The following is a 25,587-nucleotide window of genomic DNA, read 5'->3' as shown; positions in this document are numbered from 1 at the left end:
AATAATCCTTTCTGTATTTTTTTCCTGGGCTTTCAAATAAGGGCAGGTTAAAGAATGATGTTGGGGTGCATCTTAGCTTGGTAATTCATTGTCATTTATTAACTTGTACCTGGAGCAGAGAGTCAGGGTAGGTTGAAACTCATAGTCCTTCCATAAGGCTCTTCACCTTTAAAGCCAAAGTTCATACAGTTGGTATTTATCAGAGAATCAAGCACATATGGTTTGAAAGGATTTGTGACTTGGACACACAAGGGGCTTATCTTCAGAGAGAAAGGTATGACTTCTTTACTTAGGGACAGTTAACAAGCGTCATTTGTTCCAAGATACAACATAAGGACGGGGTGCTTTTGTTTAGTTCTACATAAACTTACAAAGTCGGCCAAATGGGAAGGCAGGACTTAATTTACTGTGTTTACATTGTGATAAATCCACAGTGCCTGATCTTTGATATATTCTTATCTCGGAATAAGTTATATTTATTACTTCACTCCAAACCGTGCCTTCTTTTTTAGAATATGGAGACAAATTCAGATGTAAAAGATACCTGAAGCTGTTCCTGAAATGTTAATAACTAATTATTTTTTAACACAGCAAAAGTTTTTATGTACTGTCAAAAGAGTTGAGGAAAATTTAGAAAGTCCTTAGAAAGGACCACTGGAGCTCATCTTGTCCAATCTCCTTCCCACTCAAAGCAGGGCAAACTCTGAAGTTAGATCAGGTTGCTACTCAGGTATATACGCTGATACTCTGAATCAGTTTGTGGCTTTTTATTTGGTGTATTTGACTGTTAGGATGACGTGTAACTTCAATGACATCATTATAACCTTTGCAGTTTTTAAGAGAAATTCTTTGCTAGGTCAGTAGTAATTTTAGCCAATGACTTAATGAGGTCAAGATAAGACCTAGAGGTTTCAGCTTGTTAGTTTCTTTTTTTTCTAGTTACAGATATACTTAAGATGGAATATACCTTTTGGAAGCCTTAGCAACTTATGTTTGGCAGAGTGAACCAAAAACTAGTTACATGAAACTATAAAAATGGTAAGCTTTCAGTCAAAGAGGAAGCAAGATAGAAACAAATAGTGGCCTTTATTAAAGGTTTGGACTCTCTAATTTCCTTTAAAAACTGTAACTTAAGTAGTTCTGCTTTGTCTTTTCCCATACGTAATTAAGTCATAGATATCAGACAAAACATTAATAAAAAAGAAAAGCAAAATAGCAAAGGAAAATAGTTAGGGATATTGTCAAGCTATAAAATTTTACTTGGGCAGAAAGGATCTTTTGAAAAATTCTATATGGATGGTGATGCTACCAGGAAGCTTGTGGAATTGACTGTTTTGAGTTCAGTTAGGGGTTTAGTGTAACTTGGTTTACTAGAACTTGGGTTCATTATTTCTTCTTTAAAACAGTTTCCTGTGCCATTCTGGATTGGGAGATACTTCCAGTAGAAATGTTAAATTAAAAATCTATTCCAAATATTGGAAGCAATTACAGTAGTTTGCTTTGACACTTGGACACAATTCACCTCTGAACTACCTTCACAGATATTAATATATCCTCTGCCTTCAAATGCTAACCAAAAATTGCTTTTTGTTTTATGTTTCTAGCCGTCGGACTGGCCAGTATACAATGAACCATGACCATTCCAAGAAGACCCCTGATGGAGCATCGTTTGATCGTTCAGGATCCCAGGACTCCTTGGATGAACTGTCTATGGATGACTACTGGAAAGAACTTGAAAACATCCATGAAACCAGAGGAAATAATAATGAGGAACGAGTTGCACTTGTACTGAAAGAGCCAGATGGTAATGAAATCTCTTCTTGTGAATAATCGTCAGTTTGCTGATTTAAGGATTTTTCTTTCTTTATTTTATTATTTATTTTCTTATTTCAAGAGAATGCACCCAACAAATACACTTAAATCAAAAAGAAGGTCACTCAGCTGAGCATGCACTTTGAAAATTCTGATGCATATCACTAGAAACAGGCAGTGCCCTGAAAGAAATTGGAGACAAGTAAAAGGCTACTTTGCCTTTAAATGTTATTTGCAGAACATCAGAAAGCTGCCTGTGCTTGCAAATCTCAGCAATTGAAGCTTTATTTGCAGTTTACTGTTAAACTAACTTACCTTTTCACTCTTGGTGTATGTTGTTTGTCGTTGTAGCTATTGTGGATAGAAACCTCACGCTTTAGAAGACAAGCCAATGATTAACTGGTTTAAGTTTAGTGAGTAACTTTCTATGCTTGTAACTATTGTGACTGTTCAGTTGTATTATTTTTGTTTCTCAAAAGCATCAATTATGGGCCATTCCTGACGGCATAATCTTAGAAGGAGTTGGTCAGTTTCTTTATTTTTCTCGTCCTGTCAGACAAAAAAGGAGTAATGTCCTTTATTCCACGCTTCTCTCAAAAGTTACTTATTAACAGTGCAGTATCTGCCTCTCCCATTCTAACAAGGGACTCACAGTCTCAGTAAATTAAAAGGAGAATTTTGCATTTTGGTATGGCCTCTACATGAGTGAGAAGAATGTGTTCCCATAGCTTTCAAAGGTATATGCACTTCTGCCTCCCTAGGCATTTTGAAACATCACTGCAAGTGCTCTGCAGAGGATAGCAATGTGACCTCTGGAGAAAGCAGCAAGGCTCTGAGCCTGCATGCTTGGGAAGCAGGGCATCTGTGGAGCTGTGAGGCTTCTTCATAGCAGCAGAGTACAAGTACTCCTGGACATGTGGGACACTGCACCTGGCAGATGAACCTGCCTGGGTGGGGGCTTGCTTGAGATGTGGCCATGGAAAGGCAAGGCAGGGGAGACACAAAATCATAGAAACATAGAATGTCTTGGGTTGGAAGGGACCTCTAAAGAGATATACCTTGCTCACATCTGCTCTGCAGAATAGATGTAGCCCTCCTTTCCAGCCTTAATAACAAAATCAGAGAGTTTTGTCAGATGTTTAGGATTTGGCTGTGTGGCCATAGCAAAATTTGTGCTTAAAATTTTCTGTTTTCTGAATGCTGTTAATATTCAAGTGCCCACTTGGTTGTGCACTGGGCACCGTGAGAAACTACAGTCAAAAGTTGACATGACAGCTTTGGGGTAGTTTTAGGCATCTGAGAATTTTGCTTGAGCATTTGAGGGGGTTGTTGACAATCAGCACAAGCTCGGATGCTACAGACAGAACTTAGTGTTTTAAAAAAAGCTTAGTGTTTTTAAAAAAAGAGATGCCAATTTCAGAAGCAGAAGTTTTGCCATTGGTGACAGTTTTTAATAGGTTTCTACTCTGTCATGTGCAGTGATCTGTCAATAAAGGATACCTTATCAGATATAAGACTAAAGCAACAGTTGTTTTGTAGGCTGTCAGCAGGCTGGAGACCATGTCATGAGAACTGATTAAGAAATACCATTAAGGTGACTCCTGTAGCTTGGTTTGTCCTTCATTAAATTGAGCTGCTGGAGAGTTGCAGTATTAATGTATCAAGAAAAGTGGGCAGAATCATGTCAGTAAAGAAGCTCAAAAGATTGAGGATTGAACTAAAAATCAATGAAGCAGCAATGATCAGAGGCTTTCAGACTTCACCATACACATTTATATATAGATACATTTATAAGATGGTATATGATTTAATAGAAGTGCTGTAGATCATTCTAAAGATTGCCCCATAGCAATTTGTATTGGATTAACTATTTTTAAAGTGTTGCTATCATACAATTAACCCTTTTGAAGAACTTTAGAAACAACAGCTTTATTCCAAGTCATGATAGTATAAGTAACTGTTGTTAATCATGTATCCTTTTAGTACTTTCCCCATGAACTGCATTAACTAGACCATGTTATTAACATCCAGTGTGCTTAAGAGTACTTGAAAGCCAACGGTTGTGCCTTTTTCTCTTTGCCTTGCTCAGAAGGGGAACTGGAAGAAGAATGGCTGAAGGAGGCAGGTCTGTCAAATCTGTTTGGTGAAAGCTCTGGTGACTCCCTGGAAAGTGTGGTGTTTCTGTCCACGCTGACCCGAACCCAGAAGGCCGCAGTAGAAAAGCGAGTAGAAACTGTCACGCAAACCATGAGAAAAAAAAACAAACAGCATCAGATTCCTGATGTCAGAGATATCTTCAGGCTACAAAATGACTCAAAGGGAAAAGTAAGTTCCTTGTTTCATTCTGGTAGAAAGAATAGAGGAAAATGCAGGGGTGGGGAGAGATAAGAGGGACACACGAACACAAAAGGGGTATTTCCAGAAGATTTGTGTTTCAGTTTTCACTGACTTCCATGGCAATTTCTTACTGGATGTATGGTAATAGAATTTGTTCGAACTTGCTTAAGCAGTTTTAGTATGTAGAAGGAAGTATGTATATTGGCCTTGTATTACATAGAGGTGATGAATAAAACAACCACTCCATGGTCAATATACTAATCTGAATTAATTTTAACGCATGCAAAACTCAAGACAACAATTACCCAAAAAGCTACAAAAAGCCCACTTTTATCTTTGTATGGTAGTGCCCTGCAGCCATGCTTAGCAGCCTGCCAGGTAGGGAACAGTACCTCTTACTTAGTGGAAAGTAAGGAAAAGAAAAGGACATCAACCTAACCCCTTCCATTTTGTCTAGGTCTTTATGCCTGTCAGCTGGGGACTTAGATCCTGTACTACCTGCTAGGGCCTATGTGTGTCCTTAAACTGTGTGTGGGAAGTTGCTCTGTCAGATCCTGAAGGGCCCTGTTTTCCTCTCATGGGAGAGTTCCTCTCCTATACAAAGAAAAGGAGAAGGAGGGAAATGCAGACTATATTAGAATTTCTCTTTGGAGAAGTGTGTGTGTCTTGTCCCCCAAAAGCAACAAGGTCTTTAGCTGTAAGAAGATTCTGACCTGATGAAAGTTAATGGCTACCTTACCTGCCCCATCCCTTGTTTTTGCTGCTGCTGTTCAGTGCAATGGTAGTGGTGGTGAAAAGCATGGCAAATTTTGAGGGGATTTAACTTCCTCTTCCCCCTCTACTTCCTCTCCCTCAGCAACTCCTTTCAACTTCAGTAGAGGTGAAATGTAGTGGGAGGAGTTTGTAAGTTCAAAGGTATGTTCTGGAGGCACAAATTGCTTTTCACTGTTCTGCTTTGCATGTCGTTGCAAAAGGGATTTAAGTCCATAAAAGTTTTGTGGCGTCTGATTTGCAGTTGACTACACCTAAATATTACAAGATCTAATAGCAGAGCAACTTGAGTAAAATATCAAATAGCTTAAAGCAGTATAATTTCCCATTCAGGTATGTTATTTCATTAAAGCACAAGAAATATTAATGTTTCTGTATTTAAGGTACACCTTGTAATGTTTGAAAATCATATGCCACAGTGTTCAGTATTCTATGTGTCTTAAACTACATGTTTTGATATTGATGACATCAGTGAGAAGTAATGCAAATACAAATAATTGTAGCTACTTAAGATGTATAAAACAGAAGAATATTTATTAAATATAGAAATAAATGGGGAAAAGAGGGAATATTCTCTAAATCTGTCTCCTTGTCTGAAAAAAAAGAATGCAAGTATAGGCCCTCAAACCTATACTGCATTCCTTTCTCCAAAGGAAGATAATTATTCAGAAACCATTGTGTGTGGTTATTCATCTAATCTGTCAGAGGAAGCCTGTAGTGAAGTAACTTCTACAGACTCTGTAGGTAACTTGCCTTGGTGCTTTGTTACTCAGCCCTCATTAGAAAGCTTTTTTTTTGTAACAAAAAGAGGACTGAAGTCGTCTGCAGCTGTATGAAGTCATCCCGTTTTAATAATAGTCTCTAAAAATCCGGTAACCTCCCTTCACCTGGAGGAAAGCAGGAGGAAAGGTGAAACAATAGTGTTGACAATTTGCATCAACGCAACAATTGTGTTGATGTTTCTGCTAAATTTCCTGCCATATTCCCAAAGAGAATCTATACTTTTGGTACCTTGACAGCTGCACAGTCTGCTCCTACTGCTCTGTGAAACAGCAATAATTTTCTGGGAAGTCATGCTATGACTAAATAAACAGATTTGTGTTGGTAAGAGAAATCTCTTTAAAAATGGGGTTTTCCTCAGTAAATATGAAATTATAAAGTCCTTGAGTAAAATGCAGTTAAAAATACAAAATGCTAAGCATGCATTGTTGATCTCAGTTGCCAAAAAGATAATAAACATAATATGTGGGTAAAAACATAAATGGGTATATGTATACCTCCCCACACACATATATGTAAAAAATATCTTTTCTACATGTTCTGAAACACTTTTTCTATAGGAGGTGTCATCCAGCTCATGGAATGTGACAGATTTTGAGGCTGGTGAGTGCAGCAGTGTAGAAAGGAGATGGTTCAAATCCTTTCCTGTTTCATTGCCTGTTCGAAGTGTCCTGATTTTGCTGTTGGGAATATAAGCTGTAAGCACAGATGTTAATGACAGGCAGTCCTGCAAAAGGGATGGAATTGTTCTGTAGGAGAGGCAACCTTGTAAGATTTTGAAAAGTGAAGGAATCTGGACTGAGCAAGTCAAAATGTCTCCACCAGATTCCTTTTCCTTATCCTTTCCAGTACAAACTAAGGCCTCAGGTCAAAGAATACATTTTCTTATTCTTTGCAACTCTGTAAAATTAATTCTTCTACCCATTTATCCTTTTAGGAAGACGGGGAATGGACTTAATTACTATTTTTTAAATTACCTAGATTTCAGATCCTCTTAGACTTTGGCAAAGGGTTTTCTACTGAAACACATAGGTGTGCTTCAACATGCTCTTGAATTGCAGGAGTATGTGGTTTCATCCTGCACAGCATCATAGGAGTATCTACAAACGTGTTTGGGTTTTATAGGCATGCCTATCTATTGTTCTTTTCTTAGATCTGTGATGGAAGTGAATCCTCAACTGTGAGAACAAGTGAAAACAAAAATGAAACACAAGATGAAACAAAAAGTAATGTCAAACAACTTTTTTTTTTTTTTTTTTCCTGTTGGTTTGTAGGCTTTCAGCTACACAACTACTACAGAGGTCCATATTTCCAGCAGCTTTTCAGAAAAAGAAAATGAAATTGTTATGAGAAACCTGTTCTGGCCTGTGTGGTTGTAGTGCTGTACAATATTAAGTGTGTCTGTAGAGTCCTTTGTGCCATGTGGGGAACCTTGTTTAGTACCAGTGATTGTTTCACAGTACCAGTGATAATCAAATCGTCTGGGAGAAGTCTCTTCTCATAGCTTATGCTTAGATTTTTCCTGATCCTTAATTTATCCCTTCTGGTTTCTCTCTACTGTACATTACAGGAAATTAAGCACTATACACAAGCTTATCAGTGCATACAGGAGAAGAAAGACAAATGGACTGTAGACATCCAAAGAAAGTGAGAACTGGCTGTATATCTGCAGCCCAAGATGAAAGAAAAACAGGAATGGAAGAAAAAAGTTGTTTACCTTTTAAAGGCAAATTGAAAGGAAACAGCATTTTGTGTGTGTAGGACTGGGTTGTGTCAAACAGTGTGTAATTGATTACACAAGAGGGGTGCAACACCCATGGAAGGCTGTTCCCTCTCACTGACAGGTAGGACAGAGCATCACAGAGCTCCTTAACTATCTCTATAGTTTCTGTTTTGAGAGTAATGAATTTTGGTGGAAGACTTGGACAAAGCTTTCTGCTGTTCTTCAGGTCCAATAATAAAAGGGTGGCTGCCCTGCCTGAATGTTTTTCTGAGTAATCTGCTCTAGAGAATCCTGCTCTAGCAAGGCAGTTGGACTGGGTGATCTCCAGAGGTCCCATCCAACCCCCTACCATTCTGTGATTCTGTGATCTTTGGTTTCTTTGGTGGGATTGCACCATGCCTGTTATGTCACCACACCCTTCATTGTAGAGGTCAGGATATTATTAACTGGCAGCCATTTAAGCTTTAAGATACTGTGTAACTATTCTGCATTGTTTGTATGTGGGGTTTTCCTCTTCAGGGGGACTGGATAGTACACAGTTGTCACAGTGAACCCTATAGCCACTTATCTAGGTAAGCAGATCAGGTTCCCTGCTGCAAATTACTAACCTGTAATTAAGCTGCTAAATAAACTTCTGTTCCAGTTCTAAGTATACTGACCAGCAGTATTCTGGAAAGGCTGTTACTTTAGAACTGAACTTAGAAAACAGCAACAGACAATAAAGGATATGAATGGAAGTCAGAGAGATTTATAGAAACCAGCCCTGAATATCACAAAATCTGTGCATTTCCAGAAGTGCTGTTAATCCTTCCCTCCCTCCATCAGTCTCAGCAAACCTCACTCCAATAAGAACAGTAAAAAATTGGGAGGACTGCCAGAATGCTGGTTCAGCACATGGGAAGGAAGAGATGGCTGGTGCTTGTGTCAATAAACTGCACTGTAGGATTCAGAGCTGGAAAATTACCAAGCAGTTATTACTGAGTTTTTATCACATCTGGTTCTTTTTTTCCAGTGGCCCTGATGAACCCTTCAGAAGTGGGAAGTTCTGAAAGGCAGATCCCATATGCTTGCTCTCCTCAGCACAGATTGTGATGTGAATGGCAAATGCAGCCTCCTTACATCCCGATACACTTCTGCTCTTGTCAACATGCTAAAGAGGGTTCTGCTTCCAGAGTTGTGTTAGGATGAAAAAATCGGTTAAATTGCAGTCAAACCATGCAAGTTTGGTGGTGTTAAAAGCACCAGACCTATTTCAGTGCTGTGATCTTTGTTCCAGAATGATGAGCAAATAAGTGTTATACAACAGTGACTGAATTTAAGGCAAAAAGTAAACAATGCCTGATATTTCAGAGATAGTAAATATTCATGCAATGTCTGAAGACATTATTTTAAAATGGAAACTCCCTTTGACATAGAAGTAGTACAAGTTTTACCTGAAAAATATCATCTCAGACTTTATTTAAAAAATCCAAAGCTTAAATTGAGATGTCTTAAAACTGTTGGAGTAGGGCCAGAGTAATTCACTCTAAAGGTGATGACTGTGTTCTCTTCTGTTTGACATTTGAATTCTGCATTCCCAAGTGCTTCTGCCAGACTGAAGATGATAATGGCTTGCCCTTAGTACATATATGGCTGTGTGAACCTGTGTGTATTCCATGTTTCTTGCCAGTCCAACACACCTTCTTTCTTGCCTAAACAATGTCAACAAACTCAGATAATAATAGGGAACAATTATGTTTTTATTTTCTTCCTGATCCTGCTCAAACAGAACAGTTTAAGTTCCTAAGATTTTTTGTGGGTAGATGCGTATTTGAGTTGTTTTGGAAGGACCCTTTCTTACTGGCTTTAAGTGCCTCTTTGTTTCAGAATGTGTCTACAGGAAATGAAAAGAAAATTCAGAATAATGTATTAAGGTGTCAGAAGATGTTATCATTTTAGCAATCCATAACACTCACAAAAGACCTTCAAAGGTAGCAATAAATTCAACAGCTCTGAAAGAAAAAAAGGAATTCCCTTTGGATGCCTGTGAAGAGAAGTAAATAACTGTGTTGGTTGAGACATCTCAAGAAATAAAAAAGAAAGAATAAAGCAGATGAAAAGCTAAGACTTGTTAGCTTAACTAGAGGAGAAGTAAAAGTCAGTTTACTGTGGGACTGCAGTTGTCCTTCTCAACATACAGGGTTAGCTACAAGGATAGAATGTTAGATGAAACCTTTGTGTAGGAGCAGCCTCAAAGCATAATGATCTAGCAAATGGATGAACAAATTGTGTATCGTGTGTAATGTGAGGGAAAAGAGCTATAATGTTGGCTTCTTGATAGGCAAAGAGACTAAAATGTGGTTGTACTTCTTAATGAAAGGTTTTGTTTCTGCTTTTCATTTGACATGATTGTCCTGGTTTGAGCCAGGATGAAGCCAATTTTTCTTTTTACTGATTTTTTTTCCTTCAGTAAGCTTTTTTGTAGCTAGCAACAGTGTGTTCTGCTAGGCTGATAAGACAGTGGAATGTTTTTCTAACTACTGAGGCTTCAAGGCCGCACCTGCACTCAGCCAGCTCAGACACTACGGGGAGATCTGTGACCCCCCCGTAGGAGGCTGAGTTAGACAGACAGCAAAATTGGCCAAAGATATTCCATTCCATATATCTACGTAAGCTCAAAGGAAGGTCAGAGATCACAGAAGACAACTTCCTTCCTTCTTTCTTCTTCTCCCTTCTCTTCCGTCCATGGCCGGTGTCCAGGGAGGACTCTGTTCATCCATCACCGTCGATCCTCAGCCTTGATCTCTCGTGACCCCCATAACTCTCTGCTTTCTCCAGCAGCAGCTCCGGGATTCCTTGGGACTCTTCCCAGTTCAGGGAAGTGCTGTGGGAGTTGCTGGGGTGGGGGGAGGCGAGAGGCTTTTGCCCATACCTGAATATATATCTGTATATAATTGTATATATTTTCTTGTATGATTCATTAGTGTTTTAATTAAAGCTGTGTAGTTTAGTTTTCAATCCAGCCAAGTCTCTCTCTTTTTCTCTCTCTCCTTCCCTACCTGGGTTGGGGGGAGGGAGGATCGAGAGCATTGTTGTCGGACCTGAGTCAAACTGTGACAATGATAAATGAGGACTCTACAACTGGAGTCATAAAGTGTTACTGAAAAGATCACAAAGTTTATTATTTTTTATTTAAAGTTATCTATGAATTAGCATTTTGGATAAATGCTTTGTCAGTCAAAAAAATCCTAAATCAGCCTTTCTACCTTTCCAATTATAAATTAAGGTCTATTAGCATAGATCCATTGGGGTATTCTCTAGAGTCTCTAGCAAAACTAGGAAATACCAAGGTTGACACTTCCAGTATCTTCATGTCCTAGTAGAAAGAAACCCAAAACGTGACCGTTGCCTCACTCCTGAAGAATTCCCAGCATTCTATGTGATCCTTAAATAGCACTGTGAGCCACGGAAGGGGTAGAAAACTAATGCAAAATATGGTTTCCACATTCTTATAGACAACATTTTTCTGTATCGCACTTGCCTTTCTCTCATGAAATGTTGCCTGCATTTAGCAGTTTGGCAGAACACCAAAGCTGCTTCCTTTTACAGCTGCTTTCTGGTTAATGAAGGCACAACAGCAGGAGCCAGGCTATATGATCAATAAGAAACTGCCCACAACAGCAGCATTTCCAGACCATTAGAATGTGCACAGCATTACCTAGACATCTGTTTTACACAGTGCCTTCCTATGACCAAAAGACTGAAACAGGAGCTACTGCTTTATTGTTTGTTAACATCAGATTCCTCCCAGGCTGGTAGGAAGTATGTAGGTCACTATAGGCCACATTAGCATGACAAAAGTCTTGGGGGATGGGGAACTGTTTCCCTTTAGTTCAGATACATTAAGCAGTTTACAAGATGTATACAGATAGACACACAAGGAGGCCAAAGATCAAAGCCAGGGATGAATTTGACCTTGGATATGGTTGGTTACTGAGTCTCATATATCTCTTTACCAAAAGGAGCAGCTCTAGTTTCAGGAGCAGCTTAATCTTTAGCGTATGGCCCAGGTGTCTTTCAAGGTCTTATGGAAAGTGAGCAGAATCTATGCTGGAAAGAGCAAGTGGTGAGTAACACACAGAAGAGGCAAAAATTGGAAATTGTTTATTTTACTTTTCACAGCGTTGCTTGATTTTAAGTAGAGTTACAGTGTTAACTCAAATCCACCTTCTCTTGCTGGAAGTGTCTCAGCTCTGGATCAGTTACATCAAAGTGGGAGTGTTTTTTTGTACAGCACTGTGCCTGACCAGACCAGTGACTGGTGGCTGAAGCCACTTGTAGATCTGTCAGTTTGGCCCCAGCAGATTGAGGTTATTTTCAGGACTTAATAAGAATAGCAGAGATTGGTCTTGTTTTGTGTATAGTCTTTCAATTAGATGCTGATATGATTCAGAAAGCAATTTTAGTTTGTGTAATTTTTTGTATTAACTTGATACTTCATGTGTTGTTTGGGTTGCAGGCTTGCAGCTCAGTGCTTTCTCAAACCACTGAAAGTATCTGTGTAGAGCAGCACTTCCCTGATACATTCTCTTTTAATCATTCTGTCTGCAGCTTTTCCCTAGTTTCAAGGTCAAATGTTGCTGTAGCTGCTTTCTGGGAATTTTTTTTCTGGCTTAGTGTAGCATATTTATTCCAGGCCATACAAAAAATTCCCACAGCAATAAAAAGAAATCGACCCTACTATGTGACACAATATTCTTATACCAAAGCAAATGCACTGCTTATGGTTTTCCTCAGCTTGTGTCCATTTCCATCCCACTTTGTCCTGCATTTGTGCCTGTTGGCTTTCAACAGACTGTAGTCTCCTATGAGTAGGACCTAGTGGCAGAATCACAGTCTCACTGAAATGAACAAGATTGATTTGTTCATTTTTCCACTGGTTCTAAGAAAGTCTGAATTTCATCACAGATACTTGCTAGGTGTTTGTAATTTCTTGTACGAGGAACCGAGTCCTGGATGTATTCTTTAAGAAATACCACATAATGAAAGAGGTGGTGAAGCCATCAAAATCTTTCCCTGGCTAGATTGTCTTTGATGCTTTGTTACTTACATTACAATTTTCCTCTTACTTCTTTCACAGTGTCTATTAACTTCAGGCTGAAAAAGCAATGGTTCATTTACTATGAAGTTAAACAACCTCTTATTCTAAAAGCAGAACTGCTTCTCTCTATTTTCCTTTTTTTTTTTTTTTTTTAAACCGAAACAGTTCTAAATTTTTCTTCTGTTTGATTCCTTTGAGGAACAAAGAAAGAGAAGTAAGGCCATTATTTTGTACTTTATCCTTCCTTGTTCTGTGGCAAACAGTTTTTAGAAACCTAGAATCTTTAGAGGCAAAGACAGGAATGTTGGGACAAAAACATAATCTTGAGTATTTCCTGTTATTCCCAGATGTTAATGCTCATTGTTGCCCAGATGTTAATGATCATTGAGAAAACATTGTATTTTGCTTTTGAAATTTTAACAGCAGAAAGAGTTGCTGATTTGGTTGTAGGATGCTACACTCTTTGAGGCTTGAAAGTGTTTGATGGCAAGAGACTTCTGATGCCAAAGCTGTTTGGCTCTGAAAGATTGTGGGAGTCTGTTGTTTGGGGTACATTGCTTCATCTTTTCCTAATAGATAAATAGGAGAAAATGTAACACCTAGGCAGAATTATCCAAGAAAAACTAGAAAACGTGAACCCTTCCAAGAAGCCAAATTTTAAAATAACATTAAAAAATGCAGAAATTAGTGAATTTAGAACCAAGAAGTTGATCCTTTGCACAGCATTAACTTGTACTTGGTTTTAAATTTACTCTGATGCACTGAGTGATTCTCAGATATGCTGCTGTTGGTTATTAGTTTTTCACTCTGTTTTCAGGTCCAAAGTTCAGTCTTCGAACGGATGAACAGAAGAGCCCTCTTAAAGACATGCCATTTTCAGACACTGACATCAATTTGGAGATATCATTTTCAGAACAGGCGGCTAATCTCAAAGACAGCTCAGTAGGCAAAATGTGCAGAGGTGGAGGGAGTGACACTCTTCTCCCGGTAGGTTTTTCTTATTTATTACTGTCATTCTTTGTTTTTACTGGTGGTACTATTTGGATTATATTTATCTGATAGTGGGTGAATTAAATTTAAAAGAATGTTGTTGGATCCAGCTTTGTGGAGATAGACCTTCTCAAGATAACTTATTATGAGGAACAGTATTCTCAATAAAGTGGAAGTAACTTCTTTTATACCTATTTATATCATTGCCTGTCTGGCAAAATGCACTCTGTGTAAGCAATAATGAAACTGGTGGTGTTAAGGTGGAATAGTGGCTTAGTGGTAGTTGTACAGAAACTGTGTCCTTACTTCATTTGTTTACAGCTCCTTTTCCTGTTATTTGAGGTGAGATGCATCTTGTGATTTAAAATCAGAGCCTGTAGAAATGTTATGCAGTTATCCTGTGCAAGTAGGTGGGCAATGAGAATGAAGAACAGAATGGTCTATAGAAGTCTAAAGTCAAATAGCAGGAAATGAAGGATTAGTTTGTGCTCAGTTTTACTCTCTAGCTCTTTAAAAAAGTGTCATTCTGAATGAATCCAAATAAATACAGAAGATACTCCATGATGTTTTGTTGTTGATCCTCAGGAATCTCTTTGAGGATCTCTCTCTACCTAACAGTTCATGAACATGCTGTTACGTATGGCCTGAAAACTAATGACTGGTGTGAAAAATGTCTCTTTTTTTCTAACAGTGTATGCAAACATTACTTAGTAAACATAGTGTCTGAAGTAATAATGATCCACAATTCTTCAAACACTTAATTTAGATAAGGACATAAGCAGTTCTTCAAGCAGTAATTACTCCATGTATCGTAGTTTAAATATTATAAACCAGACACTAATGGATATTTAGGAGTAGATTCTAAGGTATTTGAGTCATCTTTCTCTAATGCAGCCTATAACAAGGAAATGAAAGCTATACTCTTAACACAGTTCTGTATATATGCATGTATATATTCCTAATACCTACGTTATCTGTACTTCCAGCTAGGCTTACGAATGATTGCTCAAAGACATGACTATGGGATTTCTCCTCCAATCATTAAAGAAGTGGCAAAATTATAGGAAAAGAAAGGGAATTATCTATTTAAATCTACAATTTGTATTTGTTACACCTTCACCATTGGCAGCTTTACATGTTTGTGCAAGTCAATGAAACCTCAAGGCTGGAAACTGACCATGTATCTACAATTTGTAAATCACGTTTACGTTTTGGTATGCACCCTTGTAGTCATGTACCATAATCACCAATTCATCTACCATCACTGGGTTTGTTCAGGGTATGAAAATAATTCTGGAGTATAAAATATGTTTCAAATGGAGGAAAGCGTTATCAACCTTCCTCCTTTGAGTCTTAGAAGCTTGCTGGTGAGGGGTAGAGTTAAACAGCTCTGTGATCTGGGAAGCTACTCGTATCTCACCCTCTCAGTGCAGTTCCTTATATTCATCTGTAACTGCAGTTCCTGATCATTTAGTGCAGTAGAAATGTAGAAATTTGTTGTTATTTTTATTATGGAAGCCAAATATTTTATTTCTTGTGCATAAGTGCGGAGGGATTTCTATCCCAATTGTACACACATAGGATTGTTCATAGACAGCCATTCCCACCTCTGTAGGCATTAAGCACTGAAATAGGTGCCCACAGAGGTTATTGGGAATTTTCAAAGTTCAGTTGGACAAAGCAATAAGCAACCTGATCAGACTTTAAATATAGCCTTGCTTTGAGCAGACAGTTGAATTAGATGACCTGCAGAAGTCACTAAGAACCTAAATATTCCTATAATTTTGAGGTCATCTTCATTTCAACCTATCTGGAGGATTCTTCCATTATTTAGTCAGTACCAGCAGACTTCATGAGGAAAGGCTGTGCCCTGATGGAAGCACAGCCTTCTAGCTAAGTAATTTGTTATGACTTGGATTGTTCACTCTGCTGCAAATCTCTGCTTTTAGAACTTCAGGCTGCCGAAGGACAAAACAGGTACCACAAAGATCGGTGACCTGGCCCATCAGGATATGAAGAATGTCTATTCTTTAGCACTGATTGAATTAACTGCTCTCTATGACGTACTTGGGATTGAGTTCAAGCAGCAAAAAGCTGTAAAAATAAAAACCAAAGGTGAGTTGATGTTTCATATTCTGAACCAAATGTGTCTGTTTTAATCCAATAAAACAAATGCATCCAGTTCTTTATGATTTTCCAGCAGAAAATGGTTATTAATATATAAATAGTAACATAGATCCTAAGCAGCATTTAATTAAACACCTTAACTGAAGGCACACTTCAAGCAAGCTCATGCACATAGTCACTCCAGCTACGAGACTCTGCTTGCCATCTAAAGTTAAAACTCGGGTCAACCACTGAGCAGCTAAACCAAGGAGTGAAGAAGGGAAACTATCTTAGTAGCATGCTGTGTGGGAAGTATTGCTTCACAGAAGTTCATATGTGCTGTTATGTTTCCTGGGAGGGCACGTGTATGTGCTCTTTTTGGGTATTCTTTTCCTGCTTTCCTGGGGGCAGGTACTGGGCTACTTTTACAGCTGAACTCAATGCTCTTAAAGGTCTTTTGCAGCTTAAATGATTCTGTGATTCTACCTGACTTTTTTTGCTTTTGTTGCCCTTTGGCTGGAGATGCTGAGAGCCTTTGTTGCCTGCTTTCCTCTTCTGTTTGGTACAAACTTTCCTGTGTCACACAGGCCTGGCCCATCTAGTATTTACTCTGGCCATGTTGCAGCTTTTATGCTGAATGGCATCATATCAAGTGGAAGGCACTGGAATAGATTGCCCAGGGATTGCCCCTTCCCTGGAGGTGTTGAAGGCCAGATTGGATGATGCTTTGTGCAACCTGGTCTAATGTGAGGTGTTCCTACTCATAGCAGGGAGGTTGGAACCTTATGATCTTTAAAGCCCCTTCCAACCTTAACCATTCTATGATTCTGAGATTTGGGCTGTTGCAGCAGAAGTTGAGACAACTACAACACATAATTTTGCTCTGCAAGCTGTTGGAGCATGTGTATAATCAGAGTGCTTTCCTTTGGAACATAGGACACATGGAAACCAGTTTCAATATGCTAGGTATCTTCAATGCTTTGTTTTCTGTATTTTTGGCTTCTGCTAAACGCTTATCAAGAGTTTGAAATGTTACCAGTTAATCACAAGCCTCCTTTGTCCAAAAGCCTGTTGTCAAGGTTCAGTGCATGTGATAGTGCAATAGCTCATCTTAAATAATTGAAAGCAACAGAGAAGGTTGAGAGATATACAGCAAGGTACAGTAGATTCTTCAGAATATGCTCTTTGCTTTACAATAGTAAAAAATAACTTTTTTCATGCAAAAGGTATACACAGGTCTCGTCTGTGAGACATTTATCCCTTAAATGCATTTTATTCTTTCAGAAGGGCTTGTGCTTTCACTAAAATAAACAGAGAGAACACTTTCTTCTCTTGTATTTTGGGTCTTAATTTTAATTTATACTTCTTATCATATTCATTTCTAATTGAACCTAACTCATCCGAATGACAAGCAGTTGTGAAAAACATTGAATTAATTTTAAAGTTTTTCAAAAGTTAAAAAAGGTGGGCTAGACTCATTGGAAATGTGTAGGAAATAGGCCATGACATGTCACGCTTTCTGCCAAACAAACCTCCTTTTGCAGTGTAGTATCTTCAGTGCCTTGTTCTACCTTACCCTCACTCTTTGCTCCTGAAGTGTTGTTTGGCCTATTGATCCATACAATGGTGGATCTATTGGCTCTTCCTTTTTGTGTCTGAGTATGTAAAAACGATGAACACATAATTCTTCTGGGGAATGCTGGGCTTTGCCCAGCCCTGCCTTGCTGTTGAACTCCTACAGTTTTCTTCTTCAACTTCATCTCAGTAGAAACTTCTATTATTGAAAAGATCTGCAGGATGATAAAATGTTGGGGTATGGATAATAACTGTATATACAAGTACCTACATATTTTATAGGTAGACTTTTAATGCTGATAGAGATAGAAGAACTCCCTGATTTGGCACTGAAGTGGATGTTTCTTTGACATATATCATATTCCCTCAAGGACTGACATATTTTTAGTAATTACAGCTGTTCTGTGTTCAATATTGGCATGGCATGATACCAAGCAGGAGTTTTTAGCTTCATGTAGTGTTATAGAGTGTTTTAGAAAAATTGCACATACAGCAATTATCAGTACTTCTGACTGAGAAGCTCTGTGTCAGCAAAGTGGGTTAGTTGTTACTAGTATAGCTCTCTTTCCTGCTCATTCACTTCTATTCAGCTGGGCCTGAAACAAGTCCAATTTACTTGAAGACTAAGGCTAGTTTTGCATCAAGGCTAGATTAATTGAGACTAGATTCCATTTATTATTTTTTTTTAATTTGTGTTGCCTTAGCACTATTGTAAAGGCTGTTTTCTAACCAAGACTTAACTGTTCATTTGCTTTTCTTTAAAAAAAAAAAAAGATTTAACATCCTTGATGAGATAGTGATCTTTCTATCCTGCTGATGTTGTATAATGCAAAAGCACAAGGGTTGAAAAGCTCTTCTTTAAAACCCTCATAGAGAGAAGTGTTCAGAGTAACTCTGAGTGATAATTACATCAGTCTCATTTTAGTAGCTGAATTTACCTATATTTTACTGATGCCATTTGTATCTTAAATATAACTTGCATTGAGTGGTGAAGATCTGCATTTCAGGGTCATTATCACACCCCTTCTGCAAACCAGAACCATGCAGATGGTTCATTTATGCAGTTTGCTTCACTGTACTGCAGAGTATGTGAATAGCAATTTGAAGTCAAACCAGAAGACTCTTGGTTTATGGTTGAAGGAAGAGATTAATGAATCCTTTTAGCCAGAGTGCTTTGTATAATAACTTAATTGACAAAGACATTAAAAAATTCAATATATTGAATAGATTTAGTGTTTCAAAAATATTATTTTATGCCATTATCACATGTACAGGAACAGATGTGGATAATATCTCGGTTTAATTTGCTTTATTCTTCAGACTCTGGCTTGTTTGGTGTCCCACTGTCAGTTTTACTGGAACAGGATCAGAAGAAGGTGCCAGGAACCAAGATCCCACTGCTTTTTCAAAAGGTAAAAATGCACAAACAAGACAACTTGTTACGTACCGGTAAATGACAACATTTTGTCCATGATTTATATGCACATTTTTCACCATATTACTCTAATCAAAGTTACTGTAACTTTTATTTGCAGCTTATTAATTCAGTAAATGTGATGCTGTGCTTTGCATCAGACACACTTTTGAGTTAAAGGAATAAATAGAACCATAGAATAGTTTTAGTTGGAAGGGACCTTAAAGATTATCTGCGTGGATGGGGACACCTCACTCTAGAGTTCATTTTTTGTTACAATTGGTCTCCATGGTTTAGACAAGTTACTAATAAGCCTGTGAAAACTCATTATCAGCCTAAGAACCCTAATTCCATTTCATAAAGGGGGTGTATCTTCTGTCATCAGTAGGGCTGCTCGTTATTTTTTTTCAGAGCAAATACTTGAAATTCTGTAGAAATTCTCAATACCTGGCTCACAGGCTGAACCTACCTCTCTAGGAAGTATTTTTCTCCTTTCAGAAGTGATTTGGACCACATGGCAGGTGGTTAGGGAGTGGGGATCACGCCAGATAACTATCTCAGCTGTTGACAGCAGCCATTTCCCAGATTTGTTGCTTTAGTATGTGAGAAGATGCTTTGGCCTGTATCATGTGATAGTGCTGTGTCATCGCTGTTTCAGTGGGTCTGGGGACCTGCTTGTTAAGTTGCTTTTGAAGAAACAGAAAACTCAGTTCTGTTTCACCCTCTCAAAACTACTGTGTCATTCACGCCAAAAATTGCTTCCTCAGAATCATAAAAATACACTTCTGGGAAAAATGCTATCTAGAAAAGAAGACATCAAATGAAAAAAAAAGTGGTTGATCTCTGCTATCCTGGCAACACAGTAAGCATAGCTATTCAGGAAGAAAATTCTACATAAACATTTCTAGCTTATAGATGTGATTTCTTTTGCAAGGTGCAGACATCATTTGGAATGCAGTTTTCTTTAAATGAGAATATGAAAAAAAAGTTTCCCATTTCTTCTGCATGTTCTTGACAGTACATACGTTCTAGGAATTGGGGATTTATATAAAGTGCAAGAATGTACACTTTTGTGCATTCTGCTTTTAAAATGTATCTTGTTTATCACTAAAATGAAACAAACCAAGCTAATAGGAAGGCAGGTTAATTAAAACAATTTTTAAAATAAAAATTAACCAAGTTTTTATTTCATTGAGGAATTGCAGTTAAAAATAATGACATAATTTATCTTGGGGGTTTTCTGACTGGGAAATTTTGGGGTAACACTGATCCATGTATCTCCACCAGAATTTTTTGTTGATAGTAGTTCAGGTCTCTGGCATGCTAATGAAGCAAAGCAGCCCTGACAGATGAAGAGGGGTTTTCCCATAGGCAGGAGACTGGTGTTGGCCAGCAGCTACCTCTTGCTGCTTGCCAAGGGAGCATTTACAAGTGACTGTGTGTGAAGGAATTGTGGCCATCAGCAATGCCACCAGGCCTTCTCTGGCTAGATGTGGTGATGGTAGCAAGTCACACAAGAAACCCACAGCATCTTTGTGTCCAACAGATGAGAGTGGCAGCCAGTGGTCTGGTTTAAGCTGGGTACAGTGAGAACTGGATACTGCCAGTCAGCACTTTTTTTAACCCAGGAGAATGTAGCAGGGTGACATAGCCTGTTTTCTAACTTTGTGGCTTTTTCTGTCTGATATTTTAATGGCATTTAAAAGTTACATGTGTACAGTGCTAAGTAACCCCCTATTAATTTCTGTAACTGGAGAAAACACAACAGTGTTGCATAATTTTTCTTAGTCCAGAGCTGGCACTGGAAGGTGTGTAACAAAGGCACTGCCCTAGTTAAACATTGTGAGAACCATTTGTGCTAAAATGATGTCATCAGCTTTTGACGTTTACAAATTCTTTTGAAGACTCTTAAGTGCATCCTTCACTGAATACTTCCCTGTGTATATTTTAGAGAAACATAATTTATGATACATGTTTTAAGTACTTTTACAGAATTTCTACTAATTTATCTAAGCCAAACTTTTTGCAAACTGTTGAGTTTTTTAAGACAATGCCAGGATTTTAAAAATTGAAGCTTCCTTAAAGCCCAAAAATACTTAGGTTGTCTCTGCTAAAGTGGTAAAGAAGAGTATTTGTGAGAAAGTTATTACTGTATCTCTAACATTACCTTCATTGTTTTGATTCAGAGACATTTTAACCGGTGTAGTAATTGGGATTTATTTTTGAAGACATAGTAATTTTGGAAAAAAAACTGTTTCAGTCACCAAAGGCCTAAAAAAATGCAGTTTTCTATTTGAATAAAACCAACTCTCCTGTAATAGTGTTCATAGAACAGCTAAGAGCCATATTAAAGCATTTCTCAAATACAACAACTGTAATTAATTTGTAAACCGTGCTTGTTACAGATGTGCACGCACAAATGCACACATGCAAACTTGAGTATATCAGAGTACCTACCAGGGATTTTTAATTGGCATCTTCATTCATTCAGTTTGCTTTGTCTTTGACAGTTGATTGCCCAGATAGAAGAGGCAACTCTGGAAACAGAAGGACTTCTTAGAATACCAGGAGTTGCAACAAGAATAAAGGTAAAACATTGCACCAATTTGCAGCATCCCCAGATATTTCCTTGTGCTTTCTGGTTTTATTTTGATGTGGAAATATATTTTAATACCAGGATAATACCAGGTTATGAAAATTTTCAAAAACAGAAAGCAAAATCTCTTTACAAAGAAAACTGAGTTATATTAGCCAGGAAGCTGATGGTTTCATCCAGGGTAGTTTGAGAGAGAAGACTGGAGTTCAAGTTTGAAGAAGAGTCAAGGCTACGTTTCAAGTTCAGTTGTGCCAAAATCTCATTCATTCTTGGCACAAGCTTTCCAGCCTTTTGCTTTTTCCCTGCACCAGTTTAGTAATCTGAGCAGTTCAAACACAGTATTTCTACCTCAGGAGGAAGCTTTTCTCTGGCACTGTGAAGCTATTTTAATAACTAGACTTAACCCATGTTACAGGGCAAGGCAGCCAGCATGCACTGGAGAACCTCTCACATTTATTTTTATGAACAGCAATATAACTAACTCAGCTCACTAAGTGGAATCTTGTTACTCACCAACACTTTGCAGAATGAGTGCCAATTACATGCAGTCTCTTCCCCAGTATTTTCCTTCATGCAGGAAACTAAATGCACAGCATGAATCATGCCAAGAGTCAATGTGTTAAAAAGATGGTCTGAACTGGCCTTAAATTCTTAACAGAAAGGAACATTTAAGAGGATTCAGCTGTGCAAAGACATCTGCCAACCTTTGTCATGTGGAACTTGGTCCACCAGCTGGTTCATTAGAAAAAACAGAAAGGAAGGAATATTCTGAAATTTGCTTTGTTTATTTACCAGAAACTAAGATTATTTTTATTTTTTATGATTTTCCTCCTTTATTTTCCACTTTTCATCAGTTCTGCATACTGGAATTATTTTTAAAGTGATTTTATTATTATTATTAATTGTATATTTTATCAGTTTAATTTAATTCCCCAGGTAGGGGATCATTCACTTTTTGACTTGCATTATGTTTTTACCTATTTATTTGCAGGAGCTGCTTCTGTGAATTAAGTAACTGTTTTGTTAGCAAAGATGTTAAGTTCCTTTACTTATTCAAATAAGAAAACTTCACAGAAAACAAAGAATGTAGTATATTAAAGCACTAATGTTTTTTCTTAAACTTTTTTTCTCCTTTTTTTTTTTCTCCTATAGAAAAAGAAAATATCTTCTTCCATATGTATTTTTCTATCTTATTCTATATATTTTAGGGGAGTTATTAAAAAATTGCATTGGACATCTACAATACCCCATAGTTCAATGTATTGGTTTACACTCTAGGGTGTGTAGTTTACATTTCTACTCTTGCCTCTCAGCTAAAGCAGTTAATTCTATCTAGTTGTTTAATACTGCATTTGCCACAGTGATTTGGTCTTAATGTGGATGGATGAGTTGATGAGACTCAGAGGGAGGATTGTCATCTTGATGTCTAAAGCTTGCTCTTGTTACTGAGCAGAAAATAATACACACTTGACTTCAGATCTCTGAGTTAGGATCTTGACACCTTTGAACCTCTTGCATAATCAGTAGAGACAGAAGATTTGTCTGGAGGACAGCTGAGAACATCCAATTCTTATGTCAACCTAAATGTCCACATTTTCTTTGGAAACAGATCTATTTGCACTTGGACAAATTTAGTAAGAATGGTATATTTAAATATATCTAATATCCTCTGTGCAACGTGTCCTTCTTGTCCAGATAAATATTAAAGGCCGTATTTTTCTAGCACCTTCCCTCACTTGATCTCACAGACTTTAGAAAACCAGCCAGTGTCTCTGTCCTCATTTTCTGTCCAGAGGAACAGAGGTGAGAAGAAGGGAGGGACTTGTGAGAGGTGCCTTAGGGCCACTGGCCCTGTATTGAGGCCACTTCCCACTCTGCCATACTGGGAAATAAATGAAAGGGGTGCAAGGCTGGGACTGATGCTGAATGGAAGACTGAAGAAGGACTCTGTCCTTGCAGCCTGTTCCTTTTTGTACATCTCTAGAAGCCCAATAATACTGTCATGGGAGCAGGGCAGGTATATGCTCGTGTCTGTCTGCTGCCAACAGTATCCCACACTTCCCCAACCCTGGAGTTATGAGATATCACTGAAACTTTCAGTGCTGTTTCTTCTGCTACATAATGTCATGTTTTGCAGTGCAGTCCCCTTCCACAGAGGGCATATTTGACATCCAATGCTAGACAAAGCTGAATGTGTCCAGCCAGTGGTGTGGAGTTCCCCATGGATGGCAAGACATCCAGTCACATAGAACTTTTATCTCTTTTTTAAAAGAGAACCAGTCTCAGTGTATGTTTTGATAGGAAACTGTGTGTCAAGATGCATAATTGCCATATTTGCTTATGAAAATGGCCATGCATGCATTACAGCAACACTCTTTGGTAGCAGTCTCAGAACTGCTATGTGTATCAACCACATCTTAATATTTTGGTGGAGGGGAAGTTATAACCCCTATGTGAATGAATATGATAGCTGGTTCTTACAGTATATTCTACGTGGCCCTGAGGCAGGCCCATGAGATTTCTTCTGATTTGACGATCTGTGGCCGTTACTGTGTGTTTGCTTTCAGTGCTCCTGGTCCCCAATTTGTCTTTTTGTAGCAAAAGATCAGCAGCAGCTGGAGTCAAGTGATATTTCAGATACTGCTTTCAAAATATGGGAAGTATTGCGTGACTTTCACCAGCCAAGTCTTATTGGTACCCTCTGTATCTACTGCCTTTCAGAGTCTTTGCCAAGAACTGGAAGCAAAGTTTTACGAAGGGACTTTCAACTGGGAAAATGTGAAGCAACATGATGCAGCAAGTCTTTTAAAACTCTTCATCCGTGAACTGCCTCAGCCGCTCCTCACTGTAGAATATCTCAAAGCTTTCCAAGATGTACAGAGTGAGTAGTGTCCTTTCTGTCTCAGTTGTGAAGAACTGATGCCAGTGCAGAGAAGTGCCTCTTTGCTGAAGAAATATTTTCACTAATAATATGTGAAACTGAACAACATTACTTCTCCCAAAAAAAGACTGGACATATTTTTTGCTAATGTACAAATAGTATTTTCTTGGAACATCTACTTTAATAATATAGATATAAAATGAAAGCTTACTTCCACGTTCTGGTAAGATGTTTCTGATAGTCATTAGGAGCTGCAGATGAGTTGTTACGAAATTGTGTATGTTGGTGTCAAGTTATAAACAATATTTGCTTCAAAACAGCAAAGATATAATCATTCTACAGAAAATCTAACAAATGGTAATTTATACTAATTAGAGTATTTTTTCTATTTACAAGAGGAAAAGTTAAAGTAGAATAGTCAGAACTGTTGATCATGCCTGGTCCCTTGAAATCAGCAAGTTCCTGTGAAAATGTTCTCCTTGCCAGCTGATCACCAAGACAGCAAACATACCAGCTGTAATTGGAAGAGAGCAGCTTGGTGATAATCAATCAGGAGTGAGCACCCATGTACATTAACTCCCTAGCCAACACAGGAGTGCAAGTCTCAGAAAAAACTATTCCCCTTGTCTACGGGTGGAGTGATGGCTCATTTCTAAGGGACACTTTCAGGGAATTCCCATGGACAGGCAGACAGATGAATATTCTTAAAAACTGTGGCCTGTGTCAGTCTCTGTGAGTTGTCTTTCAAGGCCATTAAGTTGGTGGAAGTAGGGGACTGGTGCTTGGGCCTGCTACATAGTGTTGTTGATTTTCCAGTACTGAGCAGAAAGTTAAAGCTGACCTACTGCTTTCAAATTATACTGGCAGAAAACAGCTCCTCCAGGTTGTTGCACTTACTGGACACTGATTGGAACCAGGGGAGTTTCTGCTTGCTGCTTCTGAGCTGTCTGAAGGCTGATGTGGTTTTACTTACCCAGAAAATACTCAAGTGCCAGGATCCAAAACACTTTCTATGCTGAGCCAAAGGATTTGATGCAAAACAGACATAGCACTTCATAGCCTTCCATTGTTTAAGTTGTCTGCCTGTCTTGTTGGTTACATGTAGTAAGATTAGGTGTTAGAGAAAAAGGGCCATGTTTGTGACAGTAATGAGTGCTTTTCATCTTACTGTGACTAGGTAGTGTGGTTAGAAAAAAATACTTAACTTCATTTAAACAATTTAATTTGTTAGTTTAAGTACTTCAAAATTCAGTTTTTGTTTAGGTGAATAGACAGAAACTTTGATTTAAGTAAGATATTTTAATTGTTTTGCAATTTTTTGGGGTATTTTTATTTTCTTTCCTAGGAAAAGGTTGATTCTCATTGCATTTTGAACATTGTGACATGGTGTTTTGGAACTCAACTTAAGCCTTACTTTCAATGTCTGTCTTTCTAGAGCAGGCAGATACACTGTTATCACTACTTGCATGTTTTAAATGCCTATACAGTTTGTCACTCATTTATTCAGATCCTTAATTTTCAT

At 38.1% G+C, this 25,587-nt stretch overlaps 1 protein-coding gene across 1 annotated transcript in view; it reads left to right on the top strand.

The window, feature by feature from the left end:
* Positions 1–1,566: 1,566 nt before the first annotated feature.
* Positions 1,567–25,587, top strand: part of ARHGAP18 (Rho GTPase activating protein 18) — a 37,600-nt gene continuing 13,579 nt past the window's right edge. Inside the window, exons 1-8 of the mRNA XM_009999217.1 lie at positions 1,567–1,804; positions 3,902–4,137; positions 6,854–6,926; positions 13,321–13,490; positions 15,443–15,608; positions 18,495–18,586; positions 21,099–21,176; positions 23,906–24,065. Of these exons, the coding sequence (XP_009997519.1) occupies positions 1,567–1,804; positions 3,902–4,137; positions 6,854–6,926; positions 13,321–13,490; positions 15,443–15,608; positions 18,495–18,586; positions 21,099–21,176; positions 23,906–24,065 (1,213 nt within the window). The remainder of the gene's footprint in view (positions 1,805–3,901; positions 4,138–6,853; positions 6,927–13,320; positions 13,491–15,442; positions 15,609–18,494; positions 18,587–21,098; positions 21,177–23,905; positions 24,066–25,587) is intronic.

Source organism: Chaetura pelagica, unplaced genomic scaffold (assembly GCF_000747805.2).
Source record: "Chaetura pelagica isolate M959 unplaced genomic scaffold, ChaPel_1.0 scaffold90, whole genome shotgun sequence".
Taxonomy (NCBI): Eukaryota; Metazoa; Chordata; class Aves; order Apodiformes; family Apodidae; genus Chaetura; species Chaetura pelagica.
Note: the sequence above shows the minus strand (reverse complement) of the source record. Positions and strands in the feature narration are given on the sequence as shown.